Below are 18,692 nucleotides of genomic sequence, written 5' to 3'. Positions count from 1 at the left end.
GGGCATTCAGTTCAAACCCCTTACATCACTTTCCCTCTCAGTATCACACTGACGAAAACAAATTTACGGAGCTGAATATGACAACTTGAAAGCCCATTTTAAATGTGTTAAGGGACGTTCATCAATTAGCGGTCATGTGACATGTCCTTATCTGGCACAGGTGAGTTCTGTATTGTTGATGGGGAATACTTAATTGTCATGCAAATTTGCCTTCGAGCATGCTGGTTCCACGGGTCCACTGAGATTTTGTTTGGTAGACTTTTAGACAATGACACGTAGGCCTAGTCATGTAAATGATAACTGATTTGGGATAAGCAATCATGCTGGAGTGGCAGAATGTATCCGCGCTGACAACCAGTAATGATGACCACAATCTGACGTACATGGACAGCCATCATGCAATGGAGTTGGCACATCGACCTGTAAAGATTGTTATAATAATAGTTTTAGGAGTAATGATCACATTGGGAAACATTGCTGTTATATCTGTTATATCCTCATCAGTGGCTGGATGGTCAAGGAATTCCAGATACTTCCTGCTGTCTTTAACTGGGGCTGATTCCGCGTTTGGTCTCATTGTAATGCCCTTAAATCTCTGCGTGAGCCTGGTAAAGAACTCTAGTATGGAGCCCGATCCATTCTGTCACATTGTAGCATTTTTTAACTCAACAGTGTATTCTACTTGCATGTACACACTGGCCACTATAAGTTTTGAGAGGTACATCGCTGTGTTTTATCCGCTGAGATACAGATCTCTAATGACAAGAAGACGTGCGTTGCTCTTAATTGCCTTCGCATGGCTTTTCCCGCCCGTGTTGTTGTTGCCCATCTCTTTACCTGAAGGGATTATTGAAGTACACTTCTCCACAGCGTCACTGGTCTGCAATCCATCTTACTCCAGTAATGTTGCCTACTCGTTTACCTTAACGGGATTAATTTTCTTCCCATGCTCAATCGTCATGACCTATTGCAACCTGCGACTTTGGTTCGCAGCCAAGAGACAACAAAAGAGACTGAGAAAAAGTTATCTGAATGGACGCAGCAGGCCTAACGTGGCATCCCGTGTGCTCGTTCCTGTAATGGCAGCCTATTATGCATGTTGGACACCTTGCATGGCTATAATGATTTACAATGGTAAGCGTCAACACTAATTGTACTCTTGAAGTGCTTCAGTAATTTCTAGACCTAAACTAATATAGGGGAATATTGATTGTTTTCAGAGTTTCATGTGTCTACTGTGTATGTTGATTTTTGTTGGAGGTGTTTTTATGCATCTGTTGATTATTTAGGGGGGATGGACCTGTAAACAAAAACCTAAAAAGGGCTGAAACGGAAGCGTGTAGTGCACAGTAATATTTGGGAACACATTATTTGTCATGCCTTCAGAGTAATATCATCAGTATACGCCCCACAGTTTCTTTTTTTGCAAAAAAAAAAATACTTCCTACACTCTTGAGTAGGTGTATCTAAAGGATTGCTTCTGAGGTCATCTGAAATAGAAATCATATGGCTATAATCCACATAAGCTAATACTGGGTGAACCTACAGTGTACATAGTAGAGAATGGTGCTTCATCAGTACTCATCAGCTATGCTATGTCTTGCTCTTTTTCCCCCCAGCCATCTCAGGCAATGGCGTCTCGGAGTGGATGGAATTCGTGGCTGTGTGGTTACCCACCTCCAATGGTTTCCTGAACTGCATCTTCTACTTCTGGATCAACCAGAGTTTTCGAAGGAAGTTTTACACAATCGTAGGAAGACTTTTCTGGGGTCTTTGTCCTGAACTGTGCAAGGCAATGGGGTGCATTCCTGTTACAGGGTTCCACGAGGACCATAGAGTGTGGAACAACAACAACGCTTTCCAGGAACGCTCCTCTAGTGTTTCATCCACCTGCACACTACTAACATTGGCTTCTAACACCTATGTCTAAGGATGAGGAGTTGGAAGATCATGGAGTGAACCGAACACACCCAAAACACCACCCAACTTCCATGGAGTCAACTCCAAATGTCCCCTCCAGAAGAGCTTCAAATCCGGACTGGACTGGATTCAGGCAGTGTTTCAAGTTTTCAGCATTTCTTATCAAAATCTATTTTTATTTTTTTTTTATATTCAAGTTTGACGAAGCTCTTCAAATCAGAAAGATTTCTCAGGATTCCAGTTTTATTTTAATTTTTTTTGTTTTAGTTTAAAGCCTTTTTGTGTTATAGCTCAACATACTGTAGTGGTGTATTTTAGTTAACTTAAAATCCAAACCTACACCTCATGCCTGTAGAAGTCCTCATAAAACAACACCAAATGCTGAAAGCAAACTTTTCAAATCAAGTTGGCAAATAATCACAGAAATTGGTCAGTGAGTACTTCCATGCTGTATGAGGACCATGTTCTCCAGCTTCTTTTTCTGATACAGAAGACCTGAGCTTGCCAGCAACTTGGCAAGCTTAACCTTTAAGCCTCGGCATTGCAATTTATGCAAAAGCAAAAGCAATTAGGCAGTTTCGGTGCATAAAGGTCATCACAGCTGTGTGTGGGAGGTACCCTTTCTTGTCTTTTGAAAGAATGCAAGCTAGTTGTCACTGAGGTGGTGCCACATCAACACTCCTAAAGCTTTTGTGTATCACTAATTAGGGTTGTTTACTTTTATCATGCAAATTGTTCTCTTCGTTTGTTCTTTGCAACAGCCTACCTGTAGGACCGTTCACTCTGTCACCTGCCCATGGTGATCTGAAAGCCAATCAGATGGTAGCTATATGTGACTGTGCGATTTGTGTGTCAAAATAGGGTGGACATATTAATAATGTGTATATACTATATGTAAATAAGTGTATTTTCCAACAAAACATGTCTGTTATCATTGGGGTGTTTTGTTTAAACATGGGAGTTGCTTGGTAGCTTAACTTGTCAAAATGGATCTGTATCAAAGAGCTTTTACCCTTGCTCTCGCGATGTATGCTAAGAACACTATTTTGTAAACAATTTGTCCAAAAATGTATTGTAAATACTGAATTTTATATTTATATGGAAAACAATTAAATATTGATTGTATTTGTCATTTAGGAATAAAATGTAATTGTGAAATAAAGTCTGCATTGTATTATGCTCATGAATCAGATTCTTTATTATGTATGGGTGATGGATGTTTATGCCTCATTTTAAACGATGCTCAGGTGCACATTACTCTTACATAAGGTAGTATTCTGGAAAACTCTTTTATACTTGAAATGGAATTTTATTTCATTTTTTGACTGGATGTTCCCAGCACAACCACAGACAATAGCACAGAGTGACTGCATCTGCCTTGTATGACAGGCAATCATTTTTGAATGCAGCTCAGGTAAGTTAGCTAAGGTTCAGCAAGACCTACAGTAAGGATGTATTTCTTAAGTGTGTTTCCCAGCGTTTTTGCGCTTTCTATGTATCTTAATTCATAATTATTTTTGTATGTGTTTACATTTTTCCACAGTATAAGATGTGTAATTAAACCAATTAAAAATGTTTTCATAGTGTTTTCAGAATTACATCATTGTTGTAAGTGTAGAGGGATTTTTTTTTTTACAGCAAACTACTCAACTACACAGCCAAACAATGTGCTTTCAATATTACAGAATCACACATTTCCTGCAAAGCAACGTTTTCTGTACTGTGCATCTGAAGCTTTATAAAGATGTTCCAGGGCTTGTGTAGAAATAAGAATGGAATGTGTGACGGGTAGAATACAAATGAGATTCATGGATTCAGGAATACAAGAGCGTTCAGCCATCTGTAACAGCATACATAGCTCCTGTCACTTGATGTCTGGTCAGGGAAACCAGAACTGTCAATGCAACATGCAATCCCACTCAACGACTTTATTTTTACAGTGGTCTTTGACAGACTGCTGGATGTGGTATATGTGTATAGGCTATATGATCGTTCTTAAACTGTTCCAATGGAAGTGTTGAATGGTGACGGCAGCATTTGACCTCATGGCTCATCCCTGTTCTATTTACTTAATCATTCAAGAACTGCAAGCATCACACCACTTGTTGCAATTATTTACAAATGCAGCAGGTAATACAAAACAATATTCTTACACTTTTAAACTGGGGGGGGGTAGCCATTCATGACAACCCTTTGTGCTGTAGGTGGACATGACATATTTGACCATGTTTGTAGGAAGATTAGTTTGGTATACAAAATAGCAGAAAGCGTAATATATATCACATGAAATTCTCTTCTCTGAAGCTACTGCTTGCATTTGTTGCATGTCAGCCTTAAAAGCTAGGCCATGGAAATGAAGTGAAGTACTGCAGTTTGAGTCGTGAATGAAGAATAACCAAATACACGAAAGAAGGCAGTAAGACATCAAGATTGGTCACATCCTCTATACTAGCTCATCTCAAGCTCATCTCATAATCATTTATAATACAGGCCATTATCATGCCTCATGTGTATGCGGTAATTTAATCAATGTCATGCAGACATGTTTATCTCCTTGGAACAAACAATCTGTTTATTTATTTTAAATATTTATTTTAAATACCTTTTGTCACATTAACTGAAATTATTTGGCAGCTGAGGCTTTCCCATGGTAATTAACTGTAAAGACTTTGATAAACAAATAGATAAGATGTATACATTCAGAACAACATATATGGATACTATACCCAACATAGTTGTTGGTCGGTGAATTTGCTGCAGACATCTGGAGATTAGTCAGTTGTATGTGATTTAAACTAACAATTAAATAATAACTCAGTTGATTGTAACATCTCCTTTCCAAATCCCATCTCTTTAACCAAGCTGTTATATTTACAGAGCTCCTCAACATGTGACCCATTGTCTTTTGCATTGAAGGCAGTTGTCGGTCGACACGTTATCTATTGAGAATAAAAATCAAAGCTATCTGCAGGATGTCATGACCTTGAATCTCATTGTAAAATCCATGACTCTGGTGGGTGAGCTCTGCCACCACTCAGGGGAGGAGAGTTTTTTATATTCTATTGCTATGGTGATATGGTATACGTGCGCTATTTATCCTCTTTATCATGTTCTTCCCAGTTTGTCCTTTACATATATGGAGATGAAACAAATAAGCAGAACAAAAATCAGGAAGCTTAACCATATTATTTTAGGTTATTAGACGAATTATTATCAACAGTGTTGATTCCTGTAGAACAGAATGACAGCTGATTATACATGGCCATTTGGATACAATGATGGCTGCACAATTATGATTCATCCCTTCCAGAGTGTTCATGATGCAGTACTCTACATGGTGGTGCATGGAAATCACAGTGCAATTTCCTGCGTAAACACACCCAGCTGTCTGGTCCACAATATGTGATCATCTCATTCTAGGCAACGTGCTTGTGGTAGGAAATTAACAGGGATATGGATCTGATGAGCGCACTATGGTGATGCAAGTGATTATTGTGTCTATTGTGACTATTGTGTCTTACAATGCATTCCTTAAGGGAGATGGTAATTGTGTTCCCTTCTCACTTCACTCCCCTCACCTCTATGCAGAGTTTATTTTCATAAATAAAACTAAAGCTGGGACTTCATTAAAGGGTTTACAAAGAATGAATCCAATATTTTGAATATGTAAAGATCGTTACACAATAAAATCTTGTTTTAAAAATGTCCAGTAGAGAACTGGCTGATGTTGGCCCACTGCAATTACACCTGCCTGATGGTGCACTGCCACCTAGTGATTCAGGCATAGAACACAAGGAATTCTCAGTGTATTTTTATGGGATCATAGTTCAAATATAATCTAAAGATGACTTGCTGCTGAGAGCTGGAATGATTATTTTTACCGGTAAATTGTTTCAACCAAAGGATTGTGTGAGATTACGCTACTGTATGAGGTAATGAGATTATGCCTGCAAAAACAGGAAACTAAGGCTCCTTATTCCACCAGTAGTGCCTTGCAGAATTGATGAATAGGTCATTGTTTATTCACATATGTTACATTGCCATGCTAGGTTTCAGGCCAAACATGCACAGAGTGCTTCGTGTCACTGGTTTGCTCTGGTAGAATAGGGCAAACAGAGTCTGGAAGTGACATCAGGCTGTGTGTTACAAAATTCTGGCACTTCATGTTACTTAATTTGTATTACATTGCATAAGGTAACACAATTATGAAAACACGGAACAGTCTTTACTCCAGCAGAACCACATTGCTTAATTGATCATAAGGTTACTGTTGGTTTCAGGTGATTATACAACTTGCCCACACTGTGGGAGTGAACATTCAGTGTTTTGTGGTGTACTACATCACTACAGGGAAATTAGTGCCTTTTGATGTATAACACTAAGTATGCTGGTTCAGATTGCCCACTCAGCCCTATGAGGACTCTTGAATGTGAGTGTGGGCAGCATTGCTTTTATTTCAGGAAAACACCAACATTTGAGTGCAATTTGAGAGCTATTCATTGGGCGATTTAACATGGCTTTCAATTAAATGAAAACAAAAAAAATCAAGTTTGATAGAATGAGCAGAAGGTCTGCAATGGGAAACCAACACAGAAAACATATTCACATTGTTTTAGTAGTTACATGACAAACAAGTGATTGAACTTCCTCTTGATTAGTCAGTAAAAGTCTGTGTGTGCCTTGCAAGACATCAGAAAGCTGGTCTGAGCACCATAATGGGATAGCAGGATAGGAAATGGGAGACATATTTAGTATCCATTAAGTGGGAGACAAATGTGAGGACAGTATTTGTGATACAGTGTCTGTCAGTGTCTTATCCGAACACTGCCATCTCTCCAGCAGCAGTGATACTTGAGCTGTATTTGAGGACGGTGCTCTATTATGACCTCCCTCCTGTCTTCACTGGCAGTCTTCATGAACTGACATAGTGGGCACAGCCTTGGGTTTGACCTATGGACCTGGCTCTGATGATGTGGTCATACCGCAGTGCTAACTACTCGCCTTGGTTGGGTCATATTTGCCTCATCCTTTATGTCCAATTGAGCACGTTTGTAAATGTCAGTGGAATGTGAGGGCCTTTCCCCCAATACCAAGTCACTATGGCTCTTAAATGCCGATAATCATCTGTGACCTTTGAGATTCAGTTCAACTGGTTGATCAAAGTTTTGTAACATAATGTAGTGCATTCACACATTCTTTATCTACTGTATATATTATAATTTGTGAACCTATTGGCAGATTTAACACAGTATTTCCAAGCCACTGCAGCCAACCATATACAAAATCATCCTTTTTTTCCCCTGAGGCATCCTGTTGCATCTTTGGACAAAGCACTAATGGATAGGATTAACATGATTCACATTACACCATTACAGTATCCAGAATCACCATTCTTGACTCACTATGTGAGGTGTTGCTCTGATTTTGAAAGAATATTTCCTGGAGGTATTTGGTGCCACCCTGTGTCATTCCATGAACATTACACAGTCCCTAATCCTCAAGGCCACATTCTGCGCTCCACTTTTGCGTTTCATTCATTAAAGTTCAACACTGTGTGGGTCAGCAAAGTGTTTGAATTTCTGTGCATAGCACTATATCTTTTTGCCTTTTTGCTGCTGGATGCACTGACACAAATGTATCAGGGCACTCAAATCACTCATTTACTACTGATATGATGTAGTTAATGGTGGTGTCATTAGTCATCATAGGGGATTTTGTGGAATTATACATCTCTGTCCCTTTATATGATTTTGAATATGAATTGTATTTTGTTGGGCTAGGCTATGACTCAGAAGCATGCTTGAACCTGAATTACTTGCTCAAGGGGTGGGACCATGACAAAGCATAAAGTTGCTGCTTTACCAAGCAAAGCTCTTTGCCTCAGTGGTGCCACGGTGGGGGAAGGAGTTGACCAGCTCCACACACTCTGGAGCATTACTATCCTTATTCTAAAAGGCAGCTGAAGACCCAACTCTTATGCATCATCTGGCACACTTGAATTTTATTAAATACATTTTTTTCTCTTCTCTATCTGGCATCCTATGATACAAAACATATTTTTCATGGAACTTAGACGTTTTTTTCCTTGATCAACTATTTGCTTGCATAGTACCTCAATTGTAAGTCGCTTTGGATAAAAGGGTCATCCCAAATCAATTAAAGTAGAAATTGTTATGGAGGACCTCTAACCCAAGCAGAGAGATGTTGTGCATCAACAGATGAATGATAAACCACATGATTCACTCCTCACTATGAGCTTTATTCCTGAGAAGAAAATCTGGTGGATTGCATTGTCTCTGGATGGCCGCCTTTTGGGAGAATGGCATCTGCAATCCCCACGCCATAGAGTGTATATGTCCCTGTCAAATAGTGGAAATAAATCTATTTAGCATCTTGACAGACGGCACATTGTTGCATCTAATGAATGAAATAAACTTGATGGGTCTGGAGGCTTAGCTCACAAGTGGATACACAGTGCTGTGTGTGTTTCCTTTGTTTAAGCTAGTCTAGACAGTGCTGTGTATTATTTAGCCAACACAGTAACTGCTTAATAGTGGCGCTTCAGCTAAACACTCTGGGCTGGCAGAGACTGCTTATATCCAGACTGGCTCTCCTGTCGCAGGTGTGCTCACATACAACATAGGGCTTTGGCCACTGTTGGTGGCACTATACTGAACTGTTTGAAATGTGTTAAAGACACTATTTTAAGTGGCACCCTCACTATATGCAGGCATACCAAAGAGTGTGTTTGTATACAGTACATGTTAGACTATCTCTGTTTGAAGCTGAAGAGCAGTGCCTTGTATTTGAGCAACTATTCAAGTTCATACGTTTCACGATTTATAAAAAGAGATTTCTTGTAAGACATGGTAGCCTACATATTGTGGCTTCATGCTCCAATTCTGTCTATTTTATCTGTAGGTACTGTCAGCTCTTGTGTTTACAGTTGTCCTGTGCTCCCAATGATAGAACCAACTCACAAAGCAGGAAAAGAGCTTGACCTCATCACGGCACCACGGACAACCTAACGGTAACCCCTCTGCATTGCTCGGACCACTTCTTCATTCGCTTCGATGTTCGGCTCATTGAGCAACCCTCTGTCCCCCCTCCGATGGTCTCGTTCCGGCGCAACCTCCGCAACCTCTCTCCCACCCACTTTTCCTCTCTGGTTTCTTCTGCTCTTCCACCTTTATCCACTTTCTCCTCACTAGGTGTCAATGATGCCACCGAAGCTCTCTGCTCCACTCTGAGCTCATGCTTGGACAGCTTGTGTCCACTTTCCACCAGACCTGCTCGATCTACCCAGTCTCATTCGTGGCTGAGTGATACCCTCCGAACGCAGCGCTCCAATCTCAGAGCGGCTGAGAGAAAGTGGCACAAATCTGCCGCGCTGGACGATCTTGCAAGCTACCAGACACTGCTGGCCTCCTTCTCATCCAGCATCACTGCTGCTAAGAAGACTTTTTTCAATGACAAAATCAACGGTGCAACTGACGCTCGGAAACTATTCTCCACCTTCAAAACTCTGCTCTACCCTCCTCCTCCCCCCCCAGCTACTAACCTCACTGCTGATAACTTTGCTTCCTTTTTCACAGAGAAAGTGGCAGCCATCGGGCAACAGTTCGACCAACTGTCCCCCTCCCCTAAGGGCGCAACCGTCAATAGCTCATCTTTTCCTTCTTTCATCCCTCTCAGCGAGAGTGAGGTCTCCAAAATCCTAACAGGTAGCCGTCCAACTACATGCCCGCTGGACCCCATCCCATCCAACATCCTTCAAGCCATATCGCCTGCCGTCTTACCGGCAATAACACAGGTGATTAATGCTTCATTTAATTCTGGAACATTTCCTTCTCTTTTCAAAGTGGCTCGGGTAACGCCGCTGCTCAAGAAGCCGTCTCTCGATCCCACTCAGGTGGAAAACTATCGACCGGTCTCACTTCTCACGCTCCTATCTAAAACCATTGAGAGGGCAGCTTCCAAACAGGTCACCGAGTTCCTGTCAAAGAACAATCTCCTCGATCCGAACCAGTCTGGCTTCAAAAGCGGTCACTCCACCGAAACAGCCCTGTTGTCTGTAATGGAGGCCTTAAAAACAGCTAGAGCAGCAGCTCAATCCTCGGCTCTCGTCCTGCTTGACTTATCAGCTGCGTTTGATACAGTCAACCACCGCATCCTTCTGTCCATACTGTCAAGTATGGGCATTTCTGGCAATGCGCACTCCTGGTTTGAATCCTACCTCACTGGGCGCTCGTTCAACGTGTCATGGCAAGGTCAGCTGTCTGTACCTCACCGCCTCACCACTGGGGTGCCCCAAGGCTCGGTGATGGGACCACTTCTCTTTGCCATTTACACCACCTCGTTGGGCCCTATCATCCGCTCGCATGGTTTTTCCTACCACTGTTATGCCGATGATACTCAACTGTTTCTGTCTTTCCCTCCTGAGGACACCACGGTCTCGACGCGGATTTCGGACTGTCTCGCTGATATATCCACATGGATGAAAAATCACCACCTTCAGCTGAACCTGGCCAAAACGGAACTGATGGTCTTCCCAGCCAAACAGGTCATCCACCACAACATCAAGATCAATACTGACTCTTTATCTCTTGCTCCATCCAAAACAGCAAGAAACCTCGGGGTCATTATTGATGACCAACTGACCTTCACGGCCCACATTGCCTCTGTCTCCAGGTCGTGCCGCTTTGCACTATACAACATCCGCAAAATCAGGCCGTACCTAACCCAGTATGCCACCCAGCTGCTGGTGCAAACCTTGGTGAGCTCCCGCCTTGACTACTGCAACGCCCTCCTAACGGGCCTGCCGGCTTGCGTGGTGAAACCACTACAGATGATCCAGAACGCGGCGGCGCGTCTGGTGTTCAACCAACCGAAAAGGGCACACGTCACCCCGCTACTCATCGAGCTCCACTGGCTGCCAGTAGCTGCTCGCATTAAGTTCAAGTCACTTATGCTTGCCTACAGAGTGCTTACTGGTTCTGCTCCCACCTACCTAAATGCTCTTGTAAGGGCAAATGTTACACCCAGGACGCTGCGCTCGTCTAGTGAGCGTCGTTTGGCACTGCCGTCCGTGCAAGCACGGCAATCCAGACTATTTTCATTTATAGTTCCACGTTGGTGGAACGAACTGCCTAGTACTACCAGAGCAGGGGCGTCCCTCTCTACCTTCAAGAAGCTTTTGAAGACCCAACTCTTCAGAGAGCACCTCCCCTCCTAACTGGCACCTGACTAGCGCTTAACTTGCACTTCAGCAGTTACATTCCTGCACTTCTTTTTCCTCTTTTCTAGGTTGTTGTTTTTCTAATTCTCATGTAAAGTAGTATTTATTGTTACACCATGCTTTTTTATTGCTCTTAGCTTGACTGTTCTCTCCCTTGTACGTCGCTTTGGACAAAAGCGTCTGCTAAATGACTAAATGTAAATGTAGAACAGATATCATGATAATTTATTTATTATTGGCTAAATCCAGTTAGTAAAACAAATTCATAAATATAAGTGTAGAAAAAAAGATGAGAAGGTATGCACATCTAACCCAAGTAGGGAATAACTGCCAAACAAAAGGAAGGCAGGAATAAAATCCTCTACCATACCATGTTAGCTCTGCTCATTCGTTTCAACTTGCCATCCTCAACCTTGCCATGTTGCCATCCTCAGTATGTGTGACTCATCTATTATCTACACTGCTGAAGTAAGATAAACACAAGAGTGATGCAATATACCAGTGACACATACTGTATATTCCTTACTTACATGTAGTGACTACATGTAGTTCAGTGATTCCTAACCTTTTTGCCCCCAAGGCCCCCTGTGTCCAAGGGAATATTACAGCCCTCCGATCCCTGCCACAGGAGACATGGTAATATGCCTATCATCATTTACAGTTAGTGAAGCTTATTCCATTTGGCCTCATAGAAGCATTCAAAAACAACTTGTCGTTCCCGTAATCCTCAAACATCACAAGCTGAATCCTTCATTTCTCTTTCCTTATTCCCATACATCCACAGATAGAAAAATGCTATTGTTGTATAATATATTATATTATAATAATATTTATGTTAGTTGAATAATTACTTCAGTTAATTACTTTGGTGTTAACCAACGTTTTGGTGTTAACCACTACTGAGTCCGAGCCTGTTTTTCACTCTCTTAGGTAGTCTGCCATGCCTTGATATTTTTGTTTATTTCACCTAACTAAAAACATTGAGGCAAAAGTGGCATGTATGATTATATTCTAGAATACCTCAGCAATAATAACATGGGAATGAAAGGAATGTAGTAAAAAAAAGATTTGATCTAAATCAGATCTAAACAAACCCTTATAAAAACATACTTTCAGAGGTGCTCAGACTTTGTACAAAAAATACATTGTAAAGATTTTGGAGCAAGGCTTTTGAACTCTGAACTTTGTAAACACAGGTGTTAGTTTTATAAAGGTGAGTTTAGCATTTAGAAAGTGTGTGTGGTTTCACTACTATATATTTATAATTTTAGAGTGACCCTACAAATGCATATTGACGAGTTAGGTGTAAACACACCTGGGACACCTCAGATAAGAACAATGGCCCTTACCTAATGGCCCTGGAATGTCTTTGTGGCCCGTACCCCCCACAGGTTTTCTTGACACACCATGGCCCAATAGAGATCACTGAATTACCATACCCTTATCATATGAATAGCTGTCTGTAGCATCCTGTAGTAGCCTAATGTATCAATACTTCCATGTGTGTCAGAGTTTGAAAGTTGACAATTCATTTAAAACACAAAATATGAATGCCAAATGGCCTATGACCTATACACATATATAGCTTTAAATAGAAATGAGTGAGTGTATATTTTAAAAAAGCTCTCTTTACAAATGTTTGTGTATTTCACTTGATAATTTTGACTCATTGTTGTAAATCATTTCCTTTCATCTCAATAGGAAATCATCCCCTTTACAGCTCCCTGAGTTAATCTCCACCGTATTTGTTTGTGAATGCACAAAGGCACCCTTTCAATGTTTAACTTCAATGCTGCAGTTAGTCCTTGTGCACACTGAGGGTTAGGACAACATGTTGACATGGACAAGGACAACCCATTTTGAGTGAGTTGTGGATTTATTTTCGTGCACAGAAAACAGCATATGAGTACATTTATCTACACACACTCAGCCTTCCCAGTTTTTTGCTTGAAGTGCATGAAATAATGCTAATCTACAATATTTAGGCCGATGTTATTTTTTCTCTGACCCACCCACTGTGATCTTAAACGGTATATCATATAATTTATCGAGTAAAAATTATCGATACATTCATATCATAACACATAGCATAATTTAATAACACGCAAAGCGCTCTATATAGGAAACAACCTATCTGCGGCCAAGGATGTAAAGGGCTACCTGTTGAGAGACTGAAAACGTGGTGGCTGTGTGAAAGTCTCGTGATTCTCTGTTGTTTACTATGATTGGTTTAAAGATAAACGGGCTCGTTCTATTGGTTCGTTGCTGTGAACACTAAAGGTTCATTGGAAGATGGTCCCATGGAAATTGATTGGTGTTCTAGAGGTCTGCTGATTAGACGCTGTCTAAGGAGGAGAATTCTGTCCTGTGCATACATAACGCTCGTAATGTGGAAGTTGTAGGATAAGCATTTCTGTCTTAACAGCTATCTAGAAAAAACAACAGTAGTTTCACTTAACCCAAAAGTCGAAAGATAGCAAAGAAGTTAAGAAAACAATGGGAGAGGAAATTGACTCTACAATAACAACAGAAGATAGCCTCAATCATAAAATGGAAAATGGAGATGGAATTATGTCATCTGAGGACTCACCAGAAAGCAATGTGAAATACTACACACTCGAGGAAATTCAAGCACATAACCTCAGCAAGGACACTTGGCTTATCATTCACGATAAAGTGTATGATATTACGAGTTTTATGGAAGAGGTAAGGGCGTTGAGTCAGATGATGGTAGCTAGATGTGTGGGGAAAGCCGGTTTGTATAAGAGCTAACGTTAGCGCTTGCTAATGTTCTGAGATGTGATGCATTGGTGGTTAACTTGGCTAGCCTGAAGTTAGTTGTTTAGGTTGTCCCCTTGTAAACCCTTAGTAAAATGACCAAGTATAGCTAGCATCCAGTTAGCTGCCTAGTTGACTGTCTAGGCTACGTGCGCTAGGTAGGTAGGCATGTAGCGATAGCGATACCTAGTGCACGTAGCCTAGACAGCTAACTAGGATGTCTGAAAACTAACATTAGCTTAGCTATCATTTTAGCTATGCTAAGGTTCGTTTTCAGACAGCCTCTTGGCTGATCTTAACTCCTGGTTAAACAGTTTGGAGATGTCTTACCTTGCTTGATAATATTTATTTAGATAGATACATAGATACTATTACTGATGTTGTAGGTAGCTTGCTATGTGGCTAGTAACGTGAAATGCTGAAATGTCAACTGCTCTCCGTGCTGTTTGTGATAACGTGGCGGCATCTCCCGTGTTCTTTTGGTGTTAACCAACGTTTTCACAGGCGTTGTTCGTCTACCCCAGCTAATACACAACTAATAACCTCAGTAAAGTTCTTCAAGTAACGTTACAAAACTAACGTCTGTATGTGACGTTTGTTAATTGCCGGTCTTATTTGTCAAACGTTGCTTGGGTTGGGAAAAGTTAGCTTTATAAGTTAGATAACCTAGCTAAATTAGTCTCGTGGGGTAATGGGTATGCAAGCCCTTGAGCTTGGCTTTTTAATGTCCGAGATCGAAGTTTAAAGTAGGCTGGGAAGTATTAGCAGTAAACGGAATTGAGTCAGTCCGTGAAAAGATACTGTAGTTGAGTAACGATGGGCATCGTTAGATAACATCGGGTTTACTTGAGGACATTCTTGCCGGCGTTGTGCAACCTTGTAACAGTCTGAAATGGGGCTAAGGTTATCATTTAATTGGCTCTCACGAAAGCAACACGTACAATTTGGGTCTGTGGAAGATTGATCTTTGGCCAAATTATGTAAAATTAAACTGTGCACATAAGTGTGAACAAGCACCAAGTGGGTCTATGCGTATCACCTTTAACCAGTATGTAATTGCAAAACCAACAAAGGATAATCTGGTGCTCTTTGGCCACATTCTCGGGTTACTTTTCCTCATTGTTCTCTGGCCGTTACAGTCTTTCTTTTTTTTTTCTTTATCCACAGCACCCAGGAGGTGAGGAGGTGTTACTGGAGCAGGCTGGGTCGGATGCAACAGAAAGCTTTGAAGATGTTGGCCATTCCACAGATGCCAGAGAGATGCTGGAGCAGTATTATGTCGGGGAGCTCCACATGGTACTGTCTTAAATGTCATAATGATTGGGTGGGAGTGGTGAGGGTGCAAGATGATGTGGCAGGTGAAAGCAGGCTCATTTAGCAGTGCATCACCTGTAGACAGGTGTCATTTAGTCACAGTGAACTAATGCCAACATTCATGAGTTCTTAATTTCTACTGAACAAATATGAAATTTCAAGGAGGCAAGGGACAGTGGATATGCAGTATGCAGCTTATTTTTATTTTATCAATTTTTTATTTATACAAAATATGTAAAAATCCCTTAGAATTAGGCCCACAACACCTCCAGAAGGCAGGGGTGTCTGGCATCCAAGACCCACCCTTCTCCATACTCATGGTTGGTCAGAACATGTCAATATCAGAGACGACAACCGATACAACTCCAGATACACCTCAACAAGATTTCACACATCTTCGTGCTAGTTCAGGTTAATTAACAACCACAAGTAGTCTGAGCGCTTCAGCCACAACTACTGGTTTGCTTTTTCAGCAGCCTAGAACTTCTTCTTTAAAGCCTCTTTGAGTGACTGTCCTCGAAAACCAAAATTCAACATAAGTGCTGTGGTTGATTTAGCCAACCCTGTTGCCGCACTTCCGCTAACACTCCCACATACTTTTGCTTCTTCCTTTCAAATGCTTTCTCAATTGCATCTTTAAAGGGAATTGTGAACTCAATAAAGTAAACAATGTGCCCACAGTCAGAATACAACACCTTGTCTGGTCTTATAGCAGTTACAACAATATACTGTGGAACTTGAAGTTGTCTTCTGACATCAGACAGCAATCTCCAATCCCGCACTTTGCCCCATTTGCCATTGCTGTTTGTACGTGCCTGGGGTCCACTTTTAATGCCTCTCCCGCACTAAAAAAATTCTCCTGTCCCTGTCATTAACCAGCAAACAGTTAACCTCAACTCGTTGATTCTCAAACTAACATGTACATTATTTTAAAACCTGATCATGTCTCCACCTGTCAGGCTAGTTTTACATCCAGACAAAAATAAATGATAACTCACGCCAGAGCATGGCGTACTGGTCACTAGAGTTTAATGAAATACTATGCTTGTCTGACCACAAAAACCTTTTGAAGTTTAAAAACACCATGCATAAACAAAAAAACAGAATGGGTATTTACATTCAAATGCTTCATGTGTGCATTACAACAGATTTCATACAAATGTGTGAGGTCCTAAACATCAACCTACATTGGACCTACATCACTTAACATAGTACACCATGTTAAGAAAACTAAGAAATAATCTGAAATGTATTCTGTCATTTATCCATGCAGAACGATCGAAAAAAAGATGCGAAAAAGGTAAGATCAAACTCAAATTTGATCCAAAAAAAATCCTCATTTCAAATGTAAAATGTTAGAAGTATAAGAAAGTCAGTCTACTGTACATCTTTTAAATCCTGAGGTTATTCCTATTGTCAATTTATTATAATTGCTTTTTTGCCTTTTTAAATTTGAATTATTTCATTAAAACATTTATTTCATTGTTCTTTCTTTTTATATTGTCAGGATGTTTATATCACAACTTCAAACGACTCTGGCAGGTTGGTCATTATTCAAATTTTCCCGGGAGCCCTGTTACTCTGGGTTTCCCTGTTGCTCTATTTATTACTAGTTTTGGTGGTAACATTTTTCAGTGTGTTTTTGTTTGTTTGTTTTTGTACTTCTTTGTACCTCTTCAACGGAATGATACTGTTTCATTTCCCCCTGCTACAGCTCGTGGACCACCTGGTTGATCCCTGCGGTTGCAGCGGCCATTGTTGGGGTCATGTATCGCTTCTACCTGATGGAACACAAGTCTTCTTGATCCTATCCCTTTCCAGTTCCATTAGACGTTTCTCTCATTTGTCTGGAGGCCTTAATATATTTGACTAAATCTGCCTCGTGGTCACATCGAACACAGACACATTTGATGGAGCCCTTGATTTCCTTGACACCACGTTTTTCAGAAGAGGGGACAGAATAATTTCACTTGATGAGCGTCCTCCTCCCTGTTTTTATGACTGCTCTTCCTGAGAAAGCCATGGCTCGTTGTGTCACGATGGTTCTATTTGTCTGTCCGTTGCCCTGTTTCTGATTTCTTATGTGTGCTGACATTATATGAATTAGTAATAACTGTGTGAACTAGGTAAAATGGTGTCCAAATGTTCTTAACAGAATACATTTCCAGAATTGCCAGTAATACCTAGCGTCATAGTGGATCTGAAAGTGATGTGGACGTACCAACTGATATGAGTGAGCAACATATTTTTATAACAGCAGTGTGAGGTTTGATGTTAAAAAGTGTCTAACGTCTTCAGCTTTTATTATGCATTGCTGCTAGCTTGCCGATGATGGAAAGGGGATTGCCTTAGTTTTCACTTTGGGATCCTCTTATCACCTGAATCAAATGATAAGAAATAGAAACAAGAAGCTTTAGAAATTAATTGCATTGACTAATTTCCAGGTTGGTCCCCAGCAGGTCTCCAGATGCATGCTTCTTCTCAATTGGTTAGCATGCTGATTCAAAGATTTGACACTTGTGTTTTCCAACTGGATAAATAAGGCATTGATGTGTACGTTCTTCTAGGGTAAATGGTTTGTGTTGTCCTGTCTACATCTTGTAATCTCTTGCTCAAACCCTATTTTCTATTTTTGCATATGCATATACTGAAGTATACTACTATCATCTGTAATTTATTTGTTTAGACATTTGTTAAAAAAATGATTTGGGTGGTGAGAATTTGAGTTAGTTACCCATGATACTTGAAATGCACAGAGTATATGCCCATATCTACATGTTTCGTTCATTTCTATGCACATTTATGATAACTTATGCTCTTAAAGAAAGCTGCCCCTTCAGGGTTTGTTTTCTGTTATTTTAGTTGCAACAACATGCAGCATAGTGATGAAATTGGAAAGGAAAATTGACAGCACGTTCTGATAAGTGTCATTTATTAAACCTGGGGTCCTCTTTAGAGGTGTTCTATTTGTGTGTCCTTGTTTTTTTTTTTTAAAGCTTGTTTGCCTCGCTGAAGTCCTTGACAAATATAGTGAATGGTCGTGTCTTTATTATTGTTAGAGTAATTGGGATTTAGGGGCATTTTTACGTTTGCAGTTAAGGCATAGATGTATGAATAGAAATCTTGAATGATTATCTAATCATAATAGTTTCCTCCTTTTACTGTTTGAAGTTTGAAAGAATATTTTTTAGCACCCACTGCAGAAAAGGTATTAGTCTTAGAAGCCCTGCCCCCAGTACTAAAGCATTTTGAAATGCCAATGTGTTGGGTAATGTCTTTCCAACACAGTGTCATAACAAGGATATCAGCACAACTACCAGGGGACTTTTGAAAAGACATGGACTTGTACTTAAAGTAACTTAAAGCAAACTATTATTTATTATTAAGGAGGTACAAATGGAACATTAATCAACATACAGAACCCACTAAGAATTGATATTGG

The 18,692-nt window shown here is 40.5% G+C and overlaps 2 protein-coding genes across 2 annotated transcripts; both read left to right on the top strand.

Annotated features, from left to right (window-relative positions):
• Positions 1 to 219: 219 nt before the first annotated feature.
• zgc:162592 (uncharacterized protein LOC561993 homolog) lies at positions 220 to 3,099 on the top strand. The gene is made up of 2 exons (XM_012814726.3): positions 220 to 1,134; positions 1,620 to 3,099. The coding sequence occupies exons 1-2, from the start codon at positions 321 to 323 to the stop codon at positions 1,928 to 1,930; spliced, it is 1,125 nt and encodes a 374-aa protein (XP_012670180.1). The 5' UTR covers positions 220 to 320; the 3' UTR covers positions 1,931 to 3,099.
• Positions 3,100 to 13,470: 10,371 nt separating this feature from the next.
• On the top strand, positions 13,471 to 18,216 carry LOC105889116 (cytochrome b5). The gene is made up of 5 exons (XM_012814883.3): positions 13,471 to 13,864; positions 15,104 to 15,232; positions 16,524 to 16,550; positions 16,758 to 16,792; positions 16,965 to 18,216. The coding sequence occupies exons 1-5, from the start codon at positions 13,655 to 13,657 to the stop codon at positions 17,053 to 17,055; spliced, it is 492 nt and encodes a 163-aa protein (XP_012670337.1). The 5' UTR covers positions 13,471 to 13,654; the 3' UTR covers positions 17,056 to 18,216.
• The last annotated feature ends 476 nt before the right edge of the window (positions 18,217 to 18,692 follow it).

The sequence above is a fragment of the Clupea harengus genome, chromosome 6 (genome assembly GCF_900700415.2).
Source record: "Clupea harengus chromosome 6, Ch_v2.0.2, whole genome shotgun sequence".
NCBI classification, from domain to species: domain Eukaryota; kingdom Metazoa; phylum Chordata; class Actinopteri; order Clupeiformes; family Clupeidae; genus Clupea; species Clupea harengus.
Note: the sequence above shows the minus strand (reverse complement) of the source record. Positions and strands in the feature narration are given on the sequence as shown.